Genomic DNA, 22233 nt, shown 5'->3' on the forward strand with positions numbered 1-22233 from the left:
CTCTGTTTTGTGATCGAGTTACTGATCGATGGTTTCAACAAAGATTTAGAACCAGCTTCTTCTAGAATAGCTGATACTGTGATGTCACGATGGTAAGTTCTACTTCTTGCCGGCCCGAGCGACCGACCTTTTGGTATTTTTAGTCCAGAATTTTCCACTGAACCAGTTTTCGAAGGTCAATGAAAGTGGCAGGGACCGAATAATTGAATTATGTCTCTGTTAGCCCCAGTTTGGTCGTAATATAAAACCGAAAAAGACCTTGGGGTGCCCGGGTTCGCTTCCTCATTTGCTTGCGGGCTTATCGGTGGGCTCAGTTGCGCTTGTTAGCTCCCATTGGCAGGTGATAAATTGTCGCTCGGGGGCGATTTATGAGCTAACCCGATATGGTGACCGATTGCCCCCCGCACGGGCGCATGCGCAGGATGCAGGATAATTTTGTCCCCAACCGTTTTTGGGCTTTTTTTATATTTCCCCCGACGATGACGAACTTCCACCGGCTGCTCGAATCGGTCGCTCGGTGCGGAACCCACTGAGAAGCCTTCGCCGTGCGTTCAATCGCCCCAGGAAATCGGCAGCATTGCGTTGATTTTATGTGGTTTGCAGCGTAAAACCCGCGGTCCGTGGCAAGCACCGACCGCTGGCCTCCCCGGCGGCGACGGCGATGGCGGTGGCGGCGGTCAAAGTGTGCCAAAGCGCTGCCGAAAGCCGACGGGGAAGTTCGATTCGAATCTATTTTATCTCCGTCCGGCCCGAGGACATCGTCACATCGATTTGATGAGTTCCGAGATGCGCGCGCTGGGTAACCATCAATCATTCGCCGATGATCGGCGCTTATCGCACTCAGCTTCACTCTTCTTTTGGGGTGCTTTTTTGCTTCGTGCTGATTTAGCCGTCCATTCGTTCGTCATTTCTCATTGCCATGATTTTTATACGCACCATTACGAGCTTTTCCGAGCAACCGGAGTGCGACCGGGATGGTGCTACGAGGGCTTACCGAGAGTGAAGGCGACAGGATAAAACAAGAAAGGCCCAAAGGTGAACTACCGATCTCCTCCGGGGAGGTCTTCGAAGGGAATTTAATAGCGAGTTTTGCTAGTTTCGGTTTTATTTACAGCATCCCGCCCGGCTTCGACGGAAGCCTCCGATGCAGGTCAGATCAGTTGTCGACTGAAAAAATCGAATCGTTCCCGTTTAAATTCATTCATTCAGCATCAGACGAGAGGTTTGCTAGAATGTCTTAAGAGTGAATTGAATACAATGCGCCGAAATATCATCCAAAACACTTGACTCGTCAGGAATACACCTGTACTTGGGTACACATTGGATAAACTTAGCACCAGAGTTGATAATTTAAACACTTTCGATTGGTGATGACTTACCCATCGTTTCTAGCTATTGTTGGATGATTCTTGAATAGTGTGGAAATTAGCACATTAGATCAAACCGGGTTAGTTGGCCTTATGGTTGGTGAATTCTTCAACTTTTATGAAACTCATCGGTATATTTTTATTTGTATACGACCACTATAACGTTGTGTAATGTTTTGTAATGAATTAATTTGAACATCGTTAAATATATGGCGTGGAATGAAATACCGAGTTAAAATTGGGAACTGTCCTTAAAAACCACCGCTTGACGAATATTTTTTAACTGAGCATATTGGCCACCACGTGTTTGCAGCACACGAAAACATCAAATATCTTTTGTTGTTTATCTTGGCCCGCGGCTCTGCATTCGTAGTCTAGCTACGATATACTTACCTTTCCAAATCAGGCTATGTCATTCGATAGTATACTTTCAGGGGAGTGTGGGATGCTCACAGAATTTTAACGTCTTACAACGTAATACAATAATGAAATTAGAGGATACATAAAACTTAAATCAAAACTGAAACTTGTTTCATTAAACCCTTTCGCATAGCATATTTGAAACAGGTCAAATGACAAGTTTTTAACAATTTTAGTGACATAGTTGAGCTGATAGTACTACCCCAAAAATTATCCAAAATGGGAAATTTTTATCTCAGAATTAACAAAATATGAAACAGAATTCTTAAACTCTACATCGGGTTTTCGATTTTTATGAGAATATGACAATGTTATATTCTGACCTGATTATCTGATTTAATGATCAATATGCATAGAAATTCCTCATGTTGTACGGCACGAACGATAAACCATCAGTTGCCAGTGACTTCTTAAGTTGGTTTCAAGCTTAAAGGCTAGCTTACAGACAGAGATGCCGGGAACTCCTTGGGCTATTTTCCTCGAAGTACATATAATGCTACAAAGAACACCAAATTGTAGGAAAGGAAAAATGTGGGCCAAAAATGTATCTACCAGTTGGGAATACTTACAAGCATAAACAATGCGCCCAGCAAGGTAGCCATCCAGATCCAACGGGAATTTGATGCTGAATTCTTCTTCATGGTCATACTTTTTAGTTACTTTATCAATCTCCGTGCCGTCCATTCCGAAGATCTACGGTGCGATTGTATCCCGTATTTAGTGCGGTGCTGCAGAACCGACTGAGATCCTAATATTACTCACATAAAATATGGGACCATTCACATTTTTTTTTATGTGGCACGACATCCCCAAGTGAGACAAGGCCTCTCTCCGAAGAGAGTTTTCGGTGACCGAAAGACGGTATATTATACATCGGTGATCAGCCGTTCGTAATACCGGGGCACGATGGAGCGAAGCCGGGATAAAAATCAAAAATTCATTTTATGATTTCAGAAAAATGAGATATGTTTTCTTAAACTACAAGATGAAACTAAGAAATGACCCAAAAACTAGAGCCTCTGTTCTTCCAGGTTCTGAGAAACAGCCCGTCAAAGTCAGGATTTGTGAAAATATTGCGTGAAAAATTGAAAAAAATCCATCAACTTTGAAGGTCTGCAACTCCTATAATAATGGCCGGAATCGAATTTCAAGCACAGTTTTGGAAAGGTATATTATCATGCTTTAAAATTGTTGACAGTTTAATCAAATTGAAATAGAATGTCACAAAATATTAAGCATTGTTTCGCAAAACTCCTGGGAAATGTTTCAATTTTCTGTTTTTAACCTTACGCCATCGCTAAGGATTGTGAAAGATTGTAATATGATGCATACCCACTTATAGTCTAGAATGTTTTGTAACAATAAATGATAGTTTTTTTTGCGCATACGCGCGCATCTTTACGTTATTCCGTACTTTATATGTGAAGCTTATACTTTATCACCTACTAGGCGTCTCCATCATGCCATATGTAGCATCATGTGTAGTAAGAAATATATGAAATTCTCATTCAATGAAATGTAGGTCGATGATCGTATCGTAAAAATGTGAAGCAGGGTAGTGGTTGAACATCACGTAAAAGGGGAAAGACAAGCCAAGTCAATAACAAAGAATGAAATTTGGTTTGGTTTGCTTTGAATGCATTAGGTCGCTTTTTCTTGTTCTACAGTTCACAAACCCATCTATTTATACCCAAAATTCCTATTAATAATGTACCCTACACTAACATTTAGTTCTGTTCTGTACAGGTAAGGGTACATACCTGTAAAAGTTGAAGTTAATCTTCAAGAGTTGGTGAATCACACTGCGTGTAGAATAATTGAAATGCAAAAAGCAGAAATCTTGCGGCACCTTTCATCTTCTTTGTGTGATTCACTAAGCGTCGTATTATTGCGCTCGTGAGGCATTGACGGATCTAGTGAACACAGCATTTACAATCAACTGTTTCATGGTTCCAGAGAAAATACTGCACCAGACAGTGATTTACTAGTATCGGCATTAACTCCTATCTGTCTTTCGTTCATTAGTGACAATTCAGATATCATCTGGATAAACTTGATGCCCCAAAATGTTGGTTCTGCAGGCCAATTGTGATCAAGTTTGCGAAAGATTGAAAAGAAAAAGTTATACAAATAGTCCTTCCTTCTTCTTGGCGTAACGACCTCTTGGTCATGCCTGCCCGTTAAGGGCTTACGAGACTTGTTTCCCTGTTGTACGTGGATAGTCAGTCCTCTCGTACAGGGGAGGGTCCGGTCTCGGTTGGGATTCGAACCCACGCCGTCGAGGTGGTGAGCCCCCTTCGCTCATGGGCCGATTTTCTAACCGGCGCTACCGCTCGGCTGTCGCGGACCCCCCCAGTACAAACAAATAGACAAATAGTATAGTATGAAATCAAAAGCCAAATAACCAGGTTAGTTCCTTATACAATCCAGCTAAAAGAAACAAGTTATGTGACGGTAAATTATTCATTTTACATGAGTTGAATTGATGGAAAAATGTTGGCATATTTAACCGACGCTATGTATACGCAAAAATGTTGTGTATGTATGGAGCAAAACTAACAGAAATGAACAGTGTAGAGCACTTAGAAAATGGATTTATTTCAAATCCTGAGAATTTATCTTATGTTGGATGAGATTTTTCGAATGCTTGCTTCACATTTCGTACAGAATTGAATTTAAAAAACGGAAGGTTACTAAAAATTATAAAAACATGTACAATGGTCAAAAAACATTGTATTGTAAAAGATGTACAAGGAATTTGGTGTTAAAGTAGACGAACCAAGGTGAATGGGTGGAAATAGTACGACGGGAAATGTTTGTCGTCGGGCTTTTTCAAATATAGAAAAATTGAGCGATATTTTGCAAATAGAAACAGAACTTATAGAAAGAATTCGAAATATTTTAATAGCCATAAACTGTAAATGACCAAGGTCCATTGGGATCCTTAGGAGAGGAAGCAGCAGATGGTGGAAATAAAATATACAGAAGGGATAGAAGAGAACACGTCCGTAAAATGTAACGAGAATTCAATGTTAAAGACATTTTTATGAGAGCACACAAACATTCTTCGTAGATTACAGCTCATCAAATAGTAACAGACCCTTGCCAATTCAAAACCAAGAATATAATGGTACAAGCTCACAATAGTTCAGAAGTTATCTCCACGTTAGATGCTTTAAATATCAATTATTTTCCAGATAACAATATTTGGAATGAAAGTTTTTTGTAAATTTAGTTTGTTTTATATCAAACTAAATAAAATCTTTAAGTAAATATAAAAAAAAAGATTGAAAAAATAATGCACCCAAAGAAAAATCCAAAAATATGAGGTTTTTGCAGCGCCACCAGGCGGGATTGTCCAGAAACATCATATTTCCGTGTAATATATTAGTATTACACGATATTACAATGAAAAAATTGCAAAACATTTGATTCTGAATTTTATCCCGGCAATTTGCTCTTTTCGCTCCATAGTGCACTGACAGGAGGCTGTCAGTGGAGAAGTGTCCTGCGTTGTGAGGAGATGAAAAGAAGATCTCTTCTGATCGGCATCTCGAGCGGAGCCGACGCATCGTCGTGACGGTCCGCCAGTTTTAATCTGTAACTTACAGCATTTCCCGGGTTTTTATTCCAAAGTCTCATCAAAACAATAACAAGCAGCAGGTTTCATCTGACAAGTTGTGCTCTATAATGGCAACAACGCATCATCAATGGCATGACAACATTACCGTTCTAAAAAGCCACATTCAATATCTAACATGTTAACCTAACTTAAATTATCATTTGTTTTATTATTTTGTATGAAAAACATTATTTGAATCTAAGGAACCGATTTTCGCATTTTTTTATGGGACATACTGTATGTGAAGTGAAAGATGTGCAAAGGATCAATTGGTTGATCACATCATGTCAAATGGGCTTGTGAATATTTAATCGTTGAAATCGGTTATATTATCCGTTGGAAATCAATCAATTGATTTGAAAAATTTATGGCTGCCGTTGGCAAAGCTTTGCAACAATGAAAGCGAATTGCCGGAGGGAACATTCGATGGACCGGTTGTGGAGCCTGAAGCGACGGTGTTGAGGTGAGGTGGGGAATCGGCAAGCTTTAAAACGACGACAATTCTACCACCTCGTTAGCCCGACTGCGTTGATAGACACGGTAATGAAAGGAGGTGGAGAGGATCCTCTATCGGGTCTGGGGAAGTAAAAATGGGTGACTCGGAAGAATTCGAATTGATGGACGATTGAACGCCATACAAAGAGCTTGAGGTAACTCATGAGTTTAATGAGCAAGATTAATCTTGCGGGCTGAGCGGGTCTGGGGAAGTAAAAATGGGTGACTCGGAAGAATTGATGGACGAGGGAAGTGGAGCAAGGTGAAGAGGGGTAAATCCGAAGATTTGTAGGCTGCTTTCTAGTGGACAGAAGGGAGATAGCGCCATACAAAGTGCTTGAGATAACTAAATCTCGCGCTCAATCTATTTAAAAAATCGAATACAAATGGATGAGACGTCGTGCCCAATCGTGTACACCAGGGCTCGACATACAATTATTAAAAAGGGCCGAATTAGTAAAAGGAAACCGAAAGCGCGGGCCGGATATCTTAAACGATGATTAAATGTTTTCAAAGTAGTACCCTGTTGAATGGAGTATCAACCTTTATAATAGTAGTTATATAAAAGTGGTACAAGATAAAAGAAGATTTTTATACATATTCTCGATGAATTGTGTGCCCATATCGCACGCGTATGGGCCCAATCTCTTGCTAATTATAGGCACGAAACTGGACTCTGGTCACGTAAGACACGGTGTGCTCCGGTCTATCTTTTAGGGAATTTACGAGCAGGACATTTAGGGCGGATGGATGAACCATAACCTAACTGAGGTGGATGACGAACTGGATATCCTGTCGGTGGAGAAAGCCGGCTTAAAGGAACCCAGCGAACTCGAGTGGAGCAAACCTACGAAACCTCGGATGTGCCTGGAGATTGGTTGGGAAACATGCCTTATCAGCACGACGTGCTCCACTATGAGGGGGCCAGAAAAGAAAAAAAAAACGATCCGAGGAAGATTATTCCTAATTGTTGTTGTTGTTGTTGTTGAGAAAATAAAGATCGTTTGAGGCTGGGTGAATGCGATAAGGCTGTAGTATTATAGACCACTTTCATTACTCTACTAGTAATCATAAGAATAGGAGGCATCTTTGACGTGGACCATCGTGGATTTTTGTGGAACTTGAAACAGCTAAAGATTCAAGGCGAGAATTTGTGGAGTTAAATACGTAAATGATGCTATCGTTTGGAGTAAACAACCAAGTTTGTATAGTGTTCAGAAAGCGTGATAAGTGAAAGGTATGTTCAATTAGTCACACTCAATTATTTTCGTTGACGTGTCGCGAACGTGTTCTTGATTGCCTTTCGGCGAGGAATGGGAGATCTAGAAAATGGTACCATTCTGCAGAACCGAATTGATTTTTTAATTTAAATCAAATAGATTCTATTAGTCATTGTGCAACGTTAACCATTTACAACGATGATCAAGTAAACCCGCAACGAAAATACCATACCCATCTCAAGTGTGATGAACCATTTTGAATAAAATGTGGGTAGTATGAAGGAGGTTAATGTGTATGTGTGATCTTTAATGCATAAGCGTGAGAAGTGATTATGAGATGTGAGAATCTGTGCGAGTCGGTATAAACTTTATTGGACCTGAATGTGAGAACGAAACATAATAAACTTTTTTTTATTTTGTTATGGTATTACGGGCGTTGCCGTATTGTAAAAGCCAACATGCTCTAAGTGACAAAATAAAACGTAAAATGTTAAAATATCGGGTAATGCTAAGAACAGTGGCGCATCTAGTCCTGTAGCTATAAATATGACGTAATTTATTAGTGTCAAGAACACAAAATTGTACCCATTTATACTAATTATGATCGAAACACCATTGTTTATAACGAAACGGCTTATTTGAATGTTGTAACGCGTTACGTTACGCGTTTCGTGGAATGCGTTTCTCGAAGCAAGCCGACCGTGCGTTTTTTAAGTGTGCGTTCTTCGGAAAGTGCAGCAGCCTTGGTTTTTTTCCGGTTCGCGTTTTTATTGTGCAAAAACGTTTTTCCATTTTCTCTTTGAAGAAACACAACGTAGAATCCAAATAAATTATTGCAGTTGTTGAGTTTTAGAGGCAGAATCCAGCGTATTAGTACAACCTGTTTGGAAAATATTAATTTTGGAGCCTTCTCCATCAGGCTGTCTCGTTTTGTTGGCAACAATTGTCAATTAGACAATTGATGATCTTTTTTTTGGGTTAAATTACAACGAAGTGGGAAACTTTATCTTGTATTTATTTCTCCGTAGAGCTAGGATTTTATTCCACTACAACTACTGAAGGTGCATGCACTGCTGTTGGAGCACTTATCCGAGGTGAAATTAAAAACACTTTTGCCGGATTTTCGTTGGGAGTAGAATACCAAAATAAACTTTTTATTATGAATTGTTTAACCACCCAACTTTTGAGACATTTTTTACATCGTAATGGTTGCTGCATGTTCAGCAAATGTCGACAGCCACTGTTGCATCCTGTTCGATATTTTTGATCTTCCTCCATCTTCCGGCATCGGTGTGATACGACCTAGCAGTTTCTCTCGATGTTGTAGTAAAGCCAATCTTATTGCTTTTAATTTTTTCTTTTTTAATCCTCCAGTTTTGTAGAACGATTTACACTTGACCGTGCAAAGGAGATCATCCTTGGCGTAGAAGTCCTTGAACGCCAGGACAGTAGCAGGATCACCATCCACATTTTTACGGGATATTTCGCCAAGGACGATTAAAATGGTCTTGCTTCTATGCTCACGGTGGTGTTCTGTAGTTAGCGTAGCAACTAACTTGGAATCCTTAACTGCATCCAAAGTAGATACCACTGCAATATAGACATGCTTATCGCCTGAAAGGATGGGCTCCGTAGTGTCGTAAGAAATAACGGAAGATGTGAAAAATACGTTGTTTCCAAATGTTGACTTCACAATCTTCTCGAGGGCATTTTCGACCTCTGGCACTTTTTTATCGTAGCGAAAATGCACAGTAAAAGACATGTTTGTGTACAATACAGTGTAGAAATACGACTACTTCCAGCCGGCTTCGTTTCTCTTCAGCGAATGGAACTTTGACAGAGACGAAAAGTGAGGTTGGCAAACAATAGTTTATGTCAAATCTCTATCTACGTTTATAATACATAGTCAACGTTTAACAGGTGCAGAATAAACATTACTTATGTTCATTCATCTCATATGAATTTTCAGCGATAGGTATGATGGTGTTCTTCAAACAAAAACAGTTTGTGTGTTTTGTAGTTAAATCAATGGCCATCAATCGTTGTATACTCGGATTTTGTTTCTTGGTTTCCATGCCTTGTAGGATTATAATAAATCATTCAGTGGTTCAGTTGAAAGACATTTCTGATTGAGTAAAGTTGTGAAGTGGGAAACCTGCACCAATTCTTTTACAATTACAAAATGCATTAAATTGTATGAGTAAAGAACAAAGCACGTTACTATAAACAAGCTTCGATCTTTTTGTCATAGCCTTATCACACTGATCACCAATAGCGCCTTTTCGTAGATACTGAACTGTCTAACTCAGGGATCGGCATGCATTGCTTAAAAAGGGCCAGATGGTTAATAGAAAACAAAATCCACGGGCCGGATACCTCAAACAATGACTTAATGTTTTTAAAAGTAGTACCCTTTTTAATTGAGTATCATCTTTCTAAATAGTAAAGTTACATAAAAAGTGGTAAGATAAACTATTTGAAATTTTATCATTTAACTGTTTTTAGACATTTTCATTCTTATTTTCGTTGTATTTTGCTGTTTTTTTCAACATATATCAGGAACAATTCGTTGAACAATATTAATCTTCATTTTTGGGACGAAAACAAACCTGACATCGTGGACAAATCTTATAAAAATTGGGTTGGATTTTTTGTATGAAACACTAAGTTTTATTTCGGGCCGGATAAAATCAGTTGGTGGGCCGGATTTGGCCCGCAGGCCAGACTTTGCCGACCCGTGGTCTAACTGGTGATTTGTTCAAGCTCATTGCACCGACGAGCCCCTTGTTTGGCAGTTCAGTGGCTCTCTAGTTTTAGTTTTTGATCATATAAATGAAATCTTGTTTTATCCATGTATTGCATCAATTTGTGTTTTTTTGAAAAGGCACGAGTTCCAGTAATTGGCTGATTACTTCTGCTCTCCGCCACTCATCTTCGCATTCTACTACAAGTTGTGCTGGTTCGAAATGCACTGCTCGATGAAACGCTGGCCTACCTGATGATTAGTTAAATATGGGTTTCTAAAACTGAAGCTATTATGCCATGGACAAAAAGAACTTTTTTTTCAGATGCTGCAATAACATCGGAGAATGTAGTTCTTCTGCTGGAAAACTAGAGCGAATGCTATTGAATCGAATAAGCGGTGCTGAGGAAGGCCGACGCACCTGTTGTCAATTTTAAATGAAACTAGTTTTTGAAAACAGTTTTAAATTAAACTATTTTTATTGTAGGTTGTGAATGGGATAGGATCTGACGCTTCCTGAAAGCTACATGCCTGAACGTCTGGGGGGCAACAAGGCACAACCAAAGCTGCCACAAAGTCGCAGGGCTAGTCAACCGGCCCGAGCATAATCGACTACAGAAACACGCAAGAACTTCAAACGGAATGAATTAAATGATAACGGACTCTTGCAACGCCACCGAGCAACGATCACCATAGGCTCATAGAACGTACTCAAATTGTATAGAACTGGAACCTTGAAACAACTAGGTGACGAACTAGCCAAGCTAAATATCGACCTCGTCGCGCTACAAGAGATACGCTGGCTAGGTGTGTAGAACAGGCGTGGCAGCAACCACGACATCTACTATAACTGCATCGACCGCAACCACATTTTTGGCAAGGGCTTCACCGTAGGTCAAACCACATAGTTGGCAGTCATTGATTTCAAGGCTATAAACGACAGACTATGCTACCTGCGCATGCGAGGAAAATTGTACAACATAAACTCCTACCGAAAACAAAGATGAATAGGAGAAGGACCTTTTCTATGGCTGCTTTGCAAAACTCTACGAAAGTTGTCCCAGGTTTGACCTCAAAATCATCCTGGGGGACTTCAATGCAAAAGTCGGTAAGGAGTCGATGTACTGCCAGTACATCGGAACCCACAGTCTATACGAGCACAGTAAAGAAAACGGTATTAGATTGGTCCAGCTCGCAGCAACCAGGACGACCGGGTGTTGATAAATCGCCACCACCAATCGAGTATATTAAACGTCATAACTTATAGAGGGGCCAACATCGATTCTGATCATTACCTGGTTGGCTTAATTCCTGGTCACAGCTTTACGTAAAGTGATGCGTTTGCGTTTTTCATCTGTCAAACGAAAGTTTTCTGCTGCAAATGATACTTTATATTTGAATATACCACTTGTATGAGCATACAATCACATTAAAATCTACAAGAAATAATGTTTACTATTGACACATAAAAACGAAAGTCTGCGGCAAGAATCAAAATCGTTTGATTTTTAGTACAGAAAACGGAAGGTATGCTGTCACCGGTAACAGCTCTATCTCTCCCATGGGAACAATGCAAACGTATGACCTTGCGTAAAGTTATGACCAGGGATGATGGTAAGATCTTAATGATAGAGTAAAAACTGCCTTATACCGAGCAATACAGTAGAAGCAAAGAATACAACCATGCGCAGAAGAATACCGCCGGTTGAGACGATAAGAGAAGCGGGATTTCCAGAGAAAAAACAATTGTGGAAGGATGCTAACTTTCGAAATCTCGAGGAAACCAGAGTGCGTGACGGATCCAATACAGTTTTACCAAGCGATAGCAGGCCACCGAAGCACCTTTACTCCGAAGTTGACCTGCTGTCGCAGCAAGGATAGAGATCTCGTGGTGGGCTAGGTACTTCAATGGATAAATGATCTGCAGATTCCATCACCAGATGAAGTCATGCTTCAGCCACCTAGCCGTCGCCTCAAGACAAGTCGCCTGCCACGGACGGAATAACAGTCGAACTGATCAAAAACGGAATTGGTGGTATTACGGTGTTGAATACCGCCTACAAAATATTATCCCTCGTTCTTTAAGAACTGCTTTACCCATACACTGAAGAGATAGTTGGAAACTATCAGAAAGGATTCCGAAGAGATAGTAGGAAACTATCAGAAAGTAACCACTGATCAGATCTTCACCATGTTGTAGCCAGTCTTGGAGAAGATGGCAGAGTAGCAACAAAATACTTTCCATCTTTTTATTGAGTTTATAGCCGCATTTGATAGCATAGTCAGGGTAAAACTGTATCGAGCAATGATCTCGTTTGGAATCCCGGCTAAATTAATCAGACTTGTTAGAATGACCATGACCAACGTCACTTGTCAGGCGAAGGTGGATGGAAACACGTCATCCCTCAAAGTAAAAAACTCTTGTGTAAATGTAGGCTTGATGGCGAATGTCTGCTACCCATCATTCAAATAATACTATGACTATCACGGGCACCTGAACGAAACGGAACTAGGGGAGTCCAATAGCGGCGCAGGTAGAATGGAGCAGAGCATTAACCAGTAGATGACGATGTGCTCCCACAATCTGTGGACGAAATCACTAGAGCCATCAAGCAGCTGGCAGTAATGGGCTGGTGGCTGAACTATTCAAGATGAGCTCGGTAGAGCTGGCCATCAGTATGCACCGGCTAATTATTAAAATTTGGAAGCATGAAAGGAAACCGGAGGCCTGGAAGCTGAGTTTCATCCAGCCAATTTACGAGAAGGATGACAAAATGGACTATGCCAACTTTCAAGCCATCACTGGGCAGCCTCAATGCTGCCTTAAAAATCCCATCCCAAATATCCTTCTGCAGACTCGCGCCTCTTGCTACAGATTTCGTCGGAAGCTACTAAGCTGGGTTTTTTTAAGGCAAATCCACCACCGAGCTGATGTTCGCTCTACGACAGATCTTCTAGAAGTGCCGAGAGCACCAGATACCGACGCACCACCTGCAGGAACAAATTTTTAACAAAATTGTTTATTTTTTAAACGTTTTCGTCCGTTTTTTAAGTTGGTGGGCGCCCAAAACGACGTTGGCCTCAGTTCTACTTGGCCATCTCACATAATCGACGATAACGATGGTAAGATGGTAAGAACAGGCTTGCCGCACAACCCACGCGGGTTGCTCAGTCAACGAGATAAAAAGCGCAAGCAACGTGCACGCGTTCTCTTTTCTCTTTGCTTTTTTACGCGCCAACCTTTCGTGGTCGATTCTGAAAACCGATAGTGTGATATTCTTTTGGCAATCAATAAAATAAAAAGGTGGTGAAACATACAGTGATCAATTCTTCGTGTTACCCCACATACAGTATAAGTAATTTACTTATTGCGTCATGACTATTCAACGTTGTTTGATATCCGTTGAAAATATGACGAATAAGAAAGAATTTGTTGACCAGTCACCAATCAGAATGATTATTTTTAAACAAGCGTTAAAACCAGAGGTACGAGATAAAAGTAAAATAGGAGCTCGAGAATTCGATAGGGAGGATTTACTCCCCTGAACGAGAGGACTGACTATCCACGTACAACAGGGAAACAAGTCTCGTAAGCCCTTCATGGGACAGGCATGACCAAGAGGTCGTTACGCCAAGAAGAAGAAGAGAAAAAGAAGAAGATCTTGTTTTTATTCTAGCTCACATTCATTTTGGTAGAATGTACATAAAATTACTAATAATTTAATTCGTATAGGGCCTAAGGGGGTGTACTAGGGTCCAATTAAAAAAGAAAAGTATACTATGCACTACACTACTGTACAGCAGCTAAATGCGATCCATTTTCAATGTACACGCCAAGGCATCAGCTCCATTTGCAAGTTTACCTTCCGTGGTAAACTATGCTTATCAAATGGATTAAAGTCGACTGTCTGATATAGTGCCCGGATTGACCAAGGCTTCCTTTCGCTCCTGTATCGCGTTGCAAAGCCTCCGGTACGGCCCGAGTGGCAGACCGAGCGATTTGATATCATTCTCCGTGAGGATCATCAGTGTTTAGATTTCGTTCTTTTGGAATCTAAAAGGTAATAAAGAGAATTCCGAAATGTTATTTTGAGTACGACATGTTTACCGAGGCGGAGGATTGAGTGACTTACACTGGATAGTAATCTTCTAGCTTGAAGGCAGCCAAAAACCGCAAAATCGCTAACGAGTCGTTCTCTTCGTTGTCGAAGCTTTCGACGTCCGAGTCCGAATCCGGGATGAACAGCTGCGAGCGGGGCTTGATCGCTTCCCTTCGTCATCGGTTTGACCGTCATCGAGCCGTGCGAGGACGCACTGGACGACTGTTCGTTGCTGAGCTGGGCGCGTACCTTCGAAACGGATCGACTGTGGAAAATGCAGGTTAGGTGAGGTGTGATTGTTGAGAGATGCGGCGATCGTCTTACGACGTTGTTCACTTACGGGAAGGCCAAGTTACTGAACGATGGCCGACTAAACAGTCCCGACGGTCGCTGCAGGAGGACGTCCGTTGTCACCTCATTGGTAGCGCCGGCTAACAGAAAGTCGGGCTGACTGTGCGTCCGGAAAATTGTTCCAAATTTCCCGCTAGCCCCACTGCCACTGTCCTCGTACGCATCGTCATTGTCATCGCCGTTCGAGTGAACGTCGAACATGTCCTTCAGCTTACCCCGCCGGTCCGAGGCATTGAAGTCATCGTTCGAACGGTAGGTTCCCACGTACAGCACCTGCGAGTCTCGCCGTAAACCCTGTATCGATTGTACGATCCTTTTACTGTTCGCCTCCATTTCGCCAATTTCAAAATCTTAAACGACAAATAAAGCATTACGATGAGTTTCAAGCACATTTTGTTGTAATAATACATTGCGAATGAAAGATCTACCTCCATTTTCCATTGTCCATTGGCTGTCGGGTTTTCATGCCATTCGTTCGCTTCTTAACTGCCCCTCCACCTCGCGCAACCGATCCACCCACCAGAGCACTGAACGTAGTCGTTGACGTCGTTGTCGTCATCTGTGACTGTGTCTGGCTACCGGACCACAGCTTTTGCTTTAGCGTTTGCAGCAAGTTCGAAGGCCGGTGCGGCATCGGACGGCGGGACAGACTCGGATCGAGCTCCCGTTCGATCTTCTGCTGCCGGCCCAGGAACTCGCGGGCCCTTTTCTCGCTCTTCTTTTTGGCATGTTCTTTCAACCTATTTTCTGTGACGGAAGAAAGAAATTCAAACATGAGATTCCAGCCACAGGCCCCTCCATCCAGCCGCTTTTCCATACCTGTCCGTTACCAGGAAGTCCACGCACTTTGATAAATCCCAAATCTAACCCAGTGTACCAACCGGAGTGTAAGTATGAAAAGATTGGGCTGCCGACATAATTATCAACAAACTAAAAAACTCTTTCCATTTTCAGCCGACTTACCACTACACCCATTACAGACTAGCCTTTGGTTGCAGCTGGCAGGGGGCGGAAGGGGCGGAAGTGTTCATTGCGATATTGGCCACATAAATCCAACGCGAAGCGACATTGTCTGCAAACAAATGGCGAAACACTTCACTCCACTTCCTGTGTGCGAATCAAACTTCTCAAAAGTTCTGGCGCAATCAAGTTCCGAGATGCGTCCGTTCCCAGTATAAAATTGAGGCACATGAAAATTGTCTCATGAACTTCTTCTTGTTAATTGTCCTAATCCGTGGCACGAGAGATGAATCATCAAAATTATGCCCTTGAGGGATAGATTTTCTTAGGTACAAAGGAATAGCTTGGAAAACGGGCCACCTTAGGCAGACTTTCATTCCACAGTTCAGAGCCCCATGGGGCCATCGTGCGTAGGAGAACCAGAAAGGCACATTAGTTACTTTGAGGCTGAGAGAAAAGGTGAAAAATGTCACTTACCGGGGGATTCTATCCGATGACATCGTTTAAGCTTTTTCCGGGGAAACACTTTCTTCGAAGATCGGAAAAGAAACGGTTCAGTAGATCACATTAAAAACGGGAAATCTAGCTTCGCATAATCCAGGTAAACTCATTTACATATAACATTTGTTTCGAGTTAGTTTAAATTGTGAGATGAAGAGTTTTTTTTGTGACTGATACAGAAGAGCAGAAAAGAAAGAGGAAACTAACCTAGCATAAACAGCAAAAAGCAGTTACATGTACTCTCCTTTTTCCAGTTCAATGTGTTTTGACTCTATGACATATTAATGTCACTTTTTGCAGTAAATCGCTCCATTTAAAAATGGATTAAGCCTACACCGCAAGATCTGTTGGGTTGGCTGATTAGGGAAAGTGAAATGTGAGCACGTTGAAATGTGATCTAGATCTAACAAAAGCGCGTTGAAGTGATCGTTTCTCTTAGCTATGCGTTTTTATGACTTTTTCGTTAAGGCATATTGTAATTTCCCGGTGTATTTTCCCACGAAAGCTAGTTAGTGCCGCGCTCGGTACGAAAGGGACAAGGAAACTGTTTGGCTTAATGTTTTGCATGTTAACATACATACTATCGTATGGGTATGATCGAATGATGAGTGTTCCGACCAAAATGAAAGAGGGTACTAGGGAAAGGATATGCCGGAAGAGCATGAAAGGAACCGGCACCACTTCGTACGTATAGTTTGTGTTTGCGAATGAGCGAGAAATAAATCCGACATCGTGATTTATAGCAACAAGTTTATTTCTCTGAAAACCCTTCGGGCCGATCGTGTTCAGAATATTAATGGTAGAAAATGGTTACCATTTGCGGACTACAGTGTAAAATTGTGGACTGAACGAACGATTTTATCTGTCATGGCTATCGATCGGTCAGCGCACGAATACCAAACACGTGACTCGATGACGATCCTTTTCCAAATTGAACTTGACACAAACAATGGTAAAAACTCAACAATTGAACCTTCTTATTGTGATTCAAATGTTGTGAAATGTTGTCAAAAACAAGAACACAGCCCTTGAGCGGGGGATGAATCTTTGACCTCCGCCAAAAAATCGTACGCTCGGCCGTAATTTATGCCCCACTCTCAGCTCATAATTGTTTTTTCTGTTCTTTTTTTTACTTTCGAAGGGAGGAAACGTTATGATGTTGCTGTGTGTGGAATTTGGAGCACTTACGGTTCTTCTGCCTACTGGTGCACACAAAGGCACAGCATAAAATAAATGAATCATTTGCTCCGCATGCCGCCATTGTTGCGGCTCAAGCAATTATTGGCCAAATTTTCAAGGCGCTTCAAATTGCCCACCATTGGAGGCATTTCTCGATTGCGTGGTCGAGAGTGGATTGGATGTTAACGCTGGTTTAGTGTTTCAAACTCTTTGAAAACTACTGGAACATTGGAAGTAACCCAATCAAGAACCACCACCATCAAACAGCAATCTTTCGATGGGGTTCGAAAACTAGCGAAACATTTTGTACAAGCCTGGTAAAGGAAGTCACTGATTCATTAAAATTAGAGATCAAAATAGCAATTTTTTGTTTGACAACTGTAACATCGTCTACTAACACCCACCCAAACGCCCACTAATTCCTTCCCTCCTCGTTACGCCAATGCTCGTGGAATCCAAATTGAGATATGAAAATTGCGTGTGCTTTGCATTTTCCCTGGGTAACGCTCAGTTCAAAGCAAAGGGATCCACATTTGCGCAGGTTAATCTATGACAAAGTGAAAAAAAAACAATTTTAGCCGCAAAAGGAAAACAGTGAATGTTGCTTCTCGACTTCACCAATGTTCTGAGCGTATTGAAAAAAACAACCAGGGAGGGGGAAAACATTAGCGTCATTGCAAAATGTTCAAAGAATGCAGTTGTGTTGTATGAAAAGTATTTAAAATACAAACGCTTCGATTGTTCTTTTTAAGAATGCTACTATGGTATTATGTTTTGAATTAATTAAGTACTAATTAAGCATTAACTGACAGTCAAACGGCTTATTGAAAGATCCGTGACAAGCAACTGTCACGAAATAGTGGAGGCATAACTGAGTTGATATTATACCGTAGATGTACCATATTTGGCGCAGTTAAGGAAATTCTGCATAAAAAGTTGAATAACAAAATCAATGTTCGGTCAAATCATACCATTTTTTGCACAGTGCTAGCCTAACTACCATAGAATATAAGAAAAATAAGTGAGAAACTCTTAAATTGTTATTTCTTCAAGTTTCAGAAACTCTTTGTGTGGCACATTATGTTCCTAACTTGGCGCATGGTTTTTGCAATGTTCCTTAGGCAGCGCTCTGTGAGCTATCGAACAAGACAAACACGACAAACACGACAAAAAAAAAACGATCAAACCCATGCAATCATATGGAGGTGCTCTGTCAACCTGCATCGAACATGTCAGACTACTTGGCGCGATGTGTTCCTAATTTGGCGCACTTAACCTTCAGGTCTACGACCAAAAATACCTACGTTAACATACGACCGCCTACCCGGGTAGGCCATACGTTTTGTATGGGGGTTTGCATTTTGCTGTGCTTCAAAGCTAATATCTTTTGTTCTAGATGCCGTAGTGAGTTGAAATTTTCAGTAATGATACTTAAGAATGTTTTCTAACACATCCCATTCAAATAATATTATTAAAAATTCAATAAGTAAGTAATTTTTTCATTCAAATATATTTTAACCCATAGATCTACAATCGCCAACTCTGTAAACCATACATTTTCAATAAGTTATTGTGTTTGTTTATACTTCTTAAGTTTCTGGTGAAGTAACTTCTTGGTGCCTTCAACATTTTTGCTTATAAATTGAAATTTCAACGATGTAGAAATATTTTTCTATTAAATTTTACGTTTTGGAAATGTTCATGTTCCTCAGTAAATTCAGTGGCATATCTGGAGGAAATTCTTCATTATACATTGTTACAACTGATATTTAAGCCTTAACATTTTAAAACTTAGCTCATATACATAAATTCGATCGTTTTGTTTCAAACGATAACAGTTTCTTTTGTATTTAATTCAACCCGTTGCATCATGATTTTTTTGCAATTAATAAATTATTATTTTGTGTAGCAAATTATGAAAGTTCACCTAGAATGCTTTCGTTGCCGCTGTGTGGTCCAAAATGTAGCATAATTTGCATATTTGTACATCGTCTTCGAGTTTATCTCATTACTAATTGTTCGAGGAGTTCGAGGAGTAAAACAGTCTTTCATAGTGTGTCTTAGATAAATTTGGATTGTTTTCAATATAAATATAAAAAGAAAAACCCGAGGGGCACCTCCTTTCACCTACTGGTGGTTTGTCTTGGTACAGAAAAATATAAACTCTCGTACAAAACGTATGACTTACCCGGGTAGGCGGTTGTAGATTTAAGGGGTATAAATAGAAAAATGGTGTAAAAAAATACTTAGAATAAAAATAAAAAGTCGGTTTTCGGCAGAATGATAGAGAACATGTTGCTTGAGGCATTCCAGGAATTTCGAGTCGATATAACTGTTCAATTCGAAGTAATTGCAAAATAAAAGGGCAAAACTTACCCAGGTAGGCGGTTGTAGATCTGAAGGTTAAAACAAAATGGATGTAGTTAATTGAATTCAACAGCTATATTCAAAAGTCAACTTAAAACAATAGAAACACTTTTCAACACCTATTTAAAAAACAATTTAGCTGTTTTTGCAGCGGACTTTGGCTTCTCTCGTGAAAATAAAACTATCTCATCACTAACTTTTATAATCTCATTCATCAAAGCCTTCTATGATTCAAAAATATCTAGTAGCGCAAACAGTCATATTCTCCACGGTGAATAATTAGGAACACTGTGAGCCAAACTTGGCGCAAAATTGTTCACTTCAAAATTAGCATAATAATCTCAAAAAGCGCCAAATCTAACCACGATTCATTGAAAATACTTACTTTTTTACAGTTTCTGATAAATAAAATCCCCAATGATTTTTCCTTTGCGTATAAATTATTGGAAACAGTTGAACCCATTCCTTAGCAGCGTTGCTAACGCGAGTAAAAATTGGCGCACTTGTGAGATGGAATTTTTCATTTAATTATATATACATTCAATAACTAAAAACCAATAACATGTTTTGATGCGGATGTATTGTACAAACATAAACAAATATTTAACTCCCTATTTTAGGCTGAAATGATTTGGAAATAGTCTAATATCGAACAAAATATTAGAAAGTGCGCCAAGTTTGGACCCGCGCCAAGTATGGTGCTTCTACGGTACTCAGATTGTAGCATTCATTGATCAATGAATACTGATTCATCACACAACACGTATCAGTTAGTTATTTATTTCATTACCATAGCATAGTGTATAAAAGAATAAGTGGCGCCAGTAGCTGTCTGTGAGAGAAGGAAATGTCGATGTTTAGTCTGGGTTGCACTTGGTTGACTTGCTGGTCATACAAGTAGTCGAAGAGGGTTGCATCAATGAATCCGATTCATTGGTAGATGGATGCATTTGTCATTATTTGTCTTAAGTGTATGCATCAGTTTGAAGTGTTTTCCAATGAAAGACTAATTGGAAAGGGGGCTTCGCTTCTACAGCAACACAGCAGCTAAGCGAATTTTGATAATTCGTTCAATATGGAAACAAACTTCCTTAAGTGGATACGAGCTGCATTTGATCGTTTTAAATCGTCCTCTAGACTTTTCAATCTCCAGTAGCATATACTTCCGACTCGAAGATGCTTAATGAAAGAAAAAGGCGGCTATTGTGCTGTCCGCGACACGGCTCAACTTTTCAATTTCTTGAAAAAACGTCATCTGAACGCGACTGAAAAGGAACGGAACTTGCTCCATAATATTGCTACAAATAAGCTAAAAAAGCGTCTTCATTACATTACATTCCCAGTCACTTGAATCTCGATCCGGTGGGATCCGGTAAGATTTCGTTGATGAGCTTTTCACTTTCCATTTCATGTCGTAATGTTTGCCAAGCAAAGATTAGCAAATGACTGCTATACAACTTTCTTGTGTTTACTGTTGTCCATTTATGTTTAGTTTTTGAAAGGCAATAAGCCATTCCCTCGGATAAGATCAGGTAGTTAAGAGAGTAGAAAACATTTTACGTGCAGTCATAATTGGCTTTAAAGTGCATAAGGAGTTATGCTATTAAGCAATTAAGCTCCAAGTTTATTTATAAACGTGAGACACACAATTGGTTTCTCCGAATTTTTTTAAGAAACTCTCAATCGATTTGAGAAAAATTACTCTGCTCAAACAAATCTGCTCTCCATTTAATCGCCTAAACTGCCAATCTTGATGCTATAAATCTGTCCTTTCGTTTGGATTGAGTTAGGGACGCAAAGTTTCGTTACGTAGATAAAGGCATGCAAAAGCAACGATGCAAAAGCACTATTATAGATATTGGTGTTGGTGAAGGTAGCCGAAGATGCCACTTGAAGATTTTGCCGAGAGATTGTTCAATGTTCACATGCACTTCATACAGCTACTCAAAAAAGTCTCTACGTATTCAAACTCGTATCTAAAGACGCTAGGCAACTAGATATCATACCCGCTTGTGTATCCCTTAGGAGTAGTCCCTTAGAAAGTATCACATGTGTACACAGCATCCGTCAATCATAGATGATGATGATGATGATTAAGAATACAACTTAACGAAATTTTTACTTTTGATTGTTTTCTTATTGTAAGAGGCTGCACAGAATTGAGACACGCGCGTCAAATGGATTTGTTTGTCACTCATCTTGTAAGAATTTGTTTTGAGTTGATCGCTACAGGCGGGCAACCTGTCATCCTTATGAGGACTTTGTAGTGTGATTCTCAAATTATCCGTTCGTAAAATGTTATTTTGTTTTTAAAATTTAAATTAATTAAAAAAATAAATTTAAGAACGTCTCATCTCAATCCTGTGCAGGGGTATGAGGTGGGCCATCATCATCATCTCATCTCATCCCAAACATTTCGTGTACAAAATCGGGTGTACAGATGAGCACTAATTTTACGTTCTTACCTATCTTCCTGTTGTCCCTTACTGTCCTTCCTATCTTCCTGTTGTCCTGTTCGTAAAAAACAGTGACAAGATAAAGTGCCCACTGTGAAATTTTGAGTGCAGAGGAAGATTTCCACTCCTTCCAATTATCGTGGAATTTCCCTGATCTGTGCCGTGTCTAAAGTCCTAGAATCTATTGTACATTCCTCCTTCCTCGACGTTCCACTGTTTCGAACCTTATGTCCTTGATGCTCGACCTGTACCCGCACATTGCTGCCGAGAGACAGGTCGATGTAATTTACACCGACTTTAAGGCAGCCTTTAACTGCTTATCACATAGGCTGCTCCTCACCAAGCTTAAGCGGATGGGTTGCGGGGGTTCTCTGCTTCTCTGGCTTGAGTCCTTTCTGGCTAATCTGACTCATAGGGTTAGGGTTGACGGGGCTCTCTCTGATCCGTCGGGA

The 22233-nt window shown here is 40.4% G+C and overlaps 2 protein-coding genes across 2 annotated transcripts in view; both read right to left on the reverse strand.

The window, feature by feature from the left end:
• Positions 1–22233, reverse strand: part of LOC131262128 (uncharacterized) — a 207733-nt gene that overhangs the window by 131494 nt on the left and 54006 nt on the right. The window lies entirely within an intron of this gene.
• On the reverse strand, positions 13565–22194 carry LOC131264764 (pre-mRNA splicing regulator USH1G-like). Its single transcript, XM_058267033.1, is given in 6 exon segments — positions 13565–13921; positions 14001–14143; positions 14145–14232; positions 14308–14668; positions 14754–15065; positions 22122–22194. Coding segments are annotated over 6 exon segments (1137 nt in total). The 3' UTR covers positions 13565–13761.

This window comes from Anopheles coustani, chromosome 2, assembly GCF_943734705.1.
Source record: "Anopheles coustani chromosome 2, idAnoCousDA_361_x.2, whole genome shotgun sequence".
Taxonomy (NCBI): Eukaryota; Metazoa; Arthropoda; class Insecta; order Diptera; family Culicidae; genus Anopheles; species Anopheles coustani.